Source organism: Montipora foliosa, chromosome 5 (genome assembly GCF_036669935.1).
Source record: "Montipora foliosa isolate CH-2021 chromosome 5, ASM3666993v2, whole genome shotgun sequence".
NCBI classification, from domain to species: Eukaryota; Metazoa; Cnidaria; class Anthozoa; order Scleractinia; family Acroporidae; genus Montipora; species Montipora foliosa.
In genome coordinates, this window is record NC_090873.1 from 10135025 (window position 1) to 10140024 (window position 5000).

The window sequence follows — 5000 nt, forward strand, 5'->3', positions numbered from 1 at the left end:
ATTTTTAGGGGTTTTTGCCTGGCTATTTTCCGACTTATCTCGGTTCTATCGTTCCAAATTTAAATGCATTGTATTATTTTGAACATATTGACTTAATTGACGTTGAAAAAATTCGAAAAGAAAACCAAAAATTTTCGTCGTAGTGGCACTTTAAGGTGGCCGAACACAGTTTTCGCGCGCGCTCTTGCTAACGCAATGAAGCGCGCGCGCAAGGATTGCAAAAAAAATTTAACATGGCTTCAATACAGCAGTCATTTTATTTGCTCAATGCTTCCGCTAACTGTACTATTTTTTCTCATAATTGAACAAAGTGTTTTGATGGTTTTAGTCATTTATGAGAAATGTATATTAACAAAGGTAACGATGCAAAGAACTCCGCGATTCGCAGATTTTTCTTTGTTATCGAAGAACCCAGTTAAATACAGCACATGCGTAGTAAGTTTAAAAATTGCGATTGAATGCAGAATAGCTTTCTCGGAAATACACCTATTTCTCGCGAACCACTCGTTAGAATTTAACGAAGTTTGGCACGAAAATACTTTAGGAAATAAGTAACTGGAGTATTGAAAAAAAAATTGAACTTTAACAGAGGAAATTTTAGATATTCCGGTGAATCTTCAACAAGGGATAATTAAAAATCTCTCTGTCAAATTATCTGTCAAATAAGTATTAAAATAGTGTTAACTTGTGAGCATTGTTACAAGCTTGTTGCATGTAAATTATAAAGAAAATCTAACGACATGATGTTCTGCAAATGAACAAAACCGATATTAAAGGTCTGTTTATATTTATTCATGTTGCCCGGCACGGAAACGGCTTATACGTCAGCTTAACTATAAAAAAACCGAAGCTCGTGTTGTTAACGTGCTTGCTACCACTTTTGGCGACCAAAGGATCAAGGGTTTTAGAGAAAAAGGTAAATGAAAAATAGGTATCAAAAACTGTGTTCAGCCACCTTAAATCACCAAATTTCAGATTTTGACGACAACGCGAGCATACAACAAAGTCATTCATTTTCTATCTTTTCCTTAAAATCGTTCGTACTCTTCCAGTTACAGGATACTTGGCCCGTATTGTACAATCTGAACAAGTTGGAATAATCGCGAAATACTTGCGATAGCGCTAAGGTATATTTTAGAGTGACTTTTCGCTGACATTGCCGTTGTCCTTACTTAAACTCTCCACTCAACAGTAAGATCCGTTTTGCTAAAAAAAAAAAAACTACTACGACAAAACAAAATACTGAAAATGACCCGTTGGATGTGGGTGAAAAAAATGGTGTGAAAACTAACTGTTCAATTCACTACCCCAAGAAAAGTTCACAGCTAACGTAGTTAAAATATGGAAACAAAATTACGAAAGAATATAACAATAATTATTTCAACATTTACAGAAACTTCGGAAACGAAGCGGACGTGTACTAAAAAAAGTGGTAACACCAAGAATGGATTAACTAGGATTACACACTTTTCCAGCGAAATCCGATACCGGGCAATCTCCTCTTTCCCTCCAAGACAGTGCGTATTACCTCAGTTATATTATCGAAAGGGCACTTTTAAGGTGGCTGGAACCAGTTTCACTACTTTTAAGGACCTTTTAATTAGAAGGGTTGTCACTACAAAACTGTATCACGTAAAAGAAATGTTATGGTACCATATCAAACACCAATTATTACTTAACAAAATACGCTCACTATTTAGACGTAATAGGTTACCATGGCAGCACGAAAGCTCTTCAAAAACACCCTTTATTTCGTCTTTCCTTGCTTATATCTTAAAAATGAACTCGGTGACCCCCATTTTTTATTGTAGAATAATAATTACCATCTTGAGATAGAACTATCAGCAAAGTTTAAAAAAATTCTTGGGAGCCAATTCAGAGCTTCCTTAATTTTTCGAAAATTTAAGGTAGCTCTGAATTGGCTCTCAAGAATTTTTTTAAACTTTGCAGATAGTCCTATGTCAAATTGCTAATTACTATTTTAAAATAAAAAATGGGGGTCACCGAGTTCATTTTTAAGATAAAAGCAAGTAAAGACGAAATATAGGGTGTTTTTGGAGAGCTTTCATGTTGCCATGGTAACCTATTACGTCAAAATTGTGAGCGTATTTTGTTGAGCAATAATTGGTGTTTGATGTGGTACCATAACATTGCTGTTACGTGATACAGTATAGTAGTTATAACCCATCTAATAAGAAGGTCTCTAGAAGTGGTGAAACTGGTTCCAGCCACCTTAAAGAAAACTTAGTTTTTGAATGGATGTAAAGGTTGTTAACCCATTGACTCCCGAACCGTCCGCAATTGACTTGTAAAATCTGAGTTTTCGATAGCGTTTCAAAGTAGCGGATTTGATAATAAAAGTACCGGACATGGTTATTTTCCGTTTTGGTTCGGATTGATTGCGCGTGATTCTCTTGTTTCCTCAGCCTATGGCTTCCTGATATATACAAGTCCAAAGAGAAAAAAAAAGGAAGCAAAGAAGCCAAAAAATCTAAAGCGTCAAAGTACTGGACGCGAAATGGTAAACAACCTGACAAAACCCCTGCAAAATGGTCTGACGTTAGACAGAGTAAAATCTATTGAAGCCCTTCTCACACCGCATAAACTAATCTAGCGTCGATCCGGGTTAGCCATCGTCGTGTGAACGCTGCAGCCCGGTTCGATCTGGGTTCAATCCAACCCATCTCCAGAGGTACGTTCGACTCATGTCGAACCTGGGTTATATTTGAAGAAGCGCCGTGTGAATGCAAACCCGGGTCGAACTCAGGTTAAACTCAAATTTCACACATGCGCACTTGTACTTTTACCCATCGAGCGTTGCACGTGCGTATTTCATCCCACCAACTTGCACCAGGTTGATCGGGTGAAGTTGTTTGGACGTGGATCAGGTTGTGGCAAAAAAAAGCCAATTCGAGATCTCCAGTTCAGATAGGTGGCGAGCCGTTTTTGGGCAGAAACTCGACTTTTTTTGATCCGCCTTCTTCTCTCTAAACTCTTGCGATTCGTGAAACTAAGCCACACTAACGCCAAAGCTTTAGTCATAAAAAATTGCCTCCAAATCTCCACCATGACTAAAGAATTGTCGTTCTCCATATTCTCAGTTTTCACATGACGTCACGGCCGCCTTGTTGGTGCCCCGACCAAATCCTCCGGGAACTGAACTCTATTACTATGCAAACATTTTCAGGTGAAAAACGTGGCTTTTGATCACGTGAGTGAAAACCAACAATTGTCGCTATTGGTACATTCAAAGTCCTGTTCTGAAAACAAATGCGATTGCGTGTAACAACAAACCTAGGTTCGTTCCAAGGTACGTGTTCAACCTTCAGTTTTCTGCACTTCTCCGTGTGACCAAAGTAGGGGCGAACTTGGATTACTTTGAACCAGAGTCGAACCTAGTTTAGTTTATGCAGAGTGATTAGGGTTTAAGTTTCACTTCCGGAAGTCAATGGGTTTAGTTAAGGGGGCATAGATTTTGAGTGGATGTAGAGGTTGTTAACAGCTTTCATACAGATTTTCTTTAGCAAACCTTGGAGCCGAGTAAATTGTCTCACCTGACGTGAAATGTCCGTAAGCGTTCAGGACTTATAGCGGTGACAATACCTTCTGATAGGAACATGTAAGCTTTGTCGTTAAAATACATGGGTTCATCTGAGCTTCCATCTGCCATCTTAACATTATCATCCTTTCTCTCATCATCTTGCACCTCTCGTTTTTTACATGTTGGCACACAGTAGAACCTTAACTGCGATTCGTCACGCAAACGAGTGCCTCCGGGAACAAACGCTAGAAAAGATGCTGCTTTTGGTACACAATCCAACTTGTTGATTTCTGATTTCACAGTTTGATCAATAACAGCATCAAAGCCTCTGCGCAATGCAAGTTTGTTCCAAAACTGTTCAACCAAAGTCCAAAAACTGCAACAAGAGGGAGTTGAAATTGTTGTAAGGCGTTCTCTACTCTGCTCCGAGAGGTTTTTCTCCGGGTAGTCCGGTTTTGCCCTCTCCCTAAAATCTAATGTTTGATTTGATTTTCTACGACTCTTTCGGATGAAAAACTAATTCTGTAATTTGGAAAGCTAGAGTGGTTTTCAATTGAGTGTCGAAAGTAATTAGATAATTACTTTGGTTTATGATTACTTCACTCAGTGATTGGTTCAAAGTTCTCGCGCAAGTTTTCCAACCAATCAGAAGTGAAACCAAAACCAATCGTGGCTCGCGCGTGCACATTTTCCCGCGCTTTGTTTTGGCTATGTTTAATTACTTCGAGTTTTGATTGGTTTAATGGATTGTCTCCATCCTTTTTGATTGGCCAAAGTAATTACTTTGGTTTTGGTTTTACGACACTCATTTGAAAACCGCTCTAAAATAAATACTGTTGTCATTGCTATCACCATTATCGTTATCATTAAAATATATTAGGTAAAAGACCGCGATTATCATAGTTCAAAGGAGCTTGGGCGGAACTGCCGCTAGTCAATGAGCATATAAAAGGACTTCTCAAAGCTTGCAGTAATGGATCGTAACAGATGAAGACACTAAACAAGAGTGGCAACACGGTGAGTTATGAATCATAACTTCACCAGTAACCAGAGTTAATGTAGCGTCAAACGATGTCTAAAGCCCCGTCTACACGAGCAATTTTTGTGACAATTTTATTTGTTCGTGCAGACGAGGAAATTTGGCCAATTTCTAAGTGACAAACGTGTTAGCTTTTATGTGACAATTAAAAGTTGTCAAATACGAAAAATTGCTTATGGCAAATTGTGTCACAACGTCGCTGTTTGCTGATGGTGTATTGTAGAGCCAATCCTTCTAAATATCAAATTTGTTTTGTTTGAGCCACCTTAAGGCTTGTTTAACGGCAAATTGGCGAATGAAAGAGTAAAAAAATCCTTGTCGTGTTACAAAAGCAGGGAAAGGAGAAGATCCAGGAACGTCAAAAAGACTACACAAGGAAAAAAACGATCGGAAAAGAAAGCTCTAAAGGCCCGTTCAAAC

At 38.5% G+C, this 5000-nt stretch overlaps 1 protein-coding gene across 1 annotated transcript in view; it reads right to left on the reverse strand.

Annotated features, from left to right (window-relative positions):
* The window catches only part of LOC138003596 (p53-induced death domain-containing protein 1-like), an 18941-nt gene that overhangs the window by 7495 nt on the left and 6446 nt on the right, over positions 1–5000 (reverse strand). The window contains exon 5 of the mRNA XM_068849741.1: positions 3555–3917. Coding sequence (XP_068705842.1) covers positions 3555–3917 — 363 coding nt within the window. The remainder of the gene's footprint in view (positions 1–3554; positions 3918–5000) is intronic.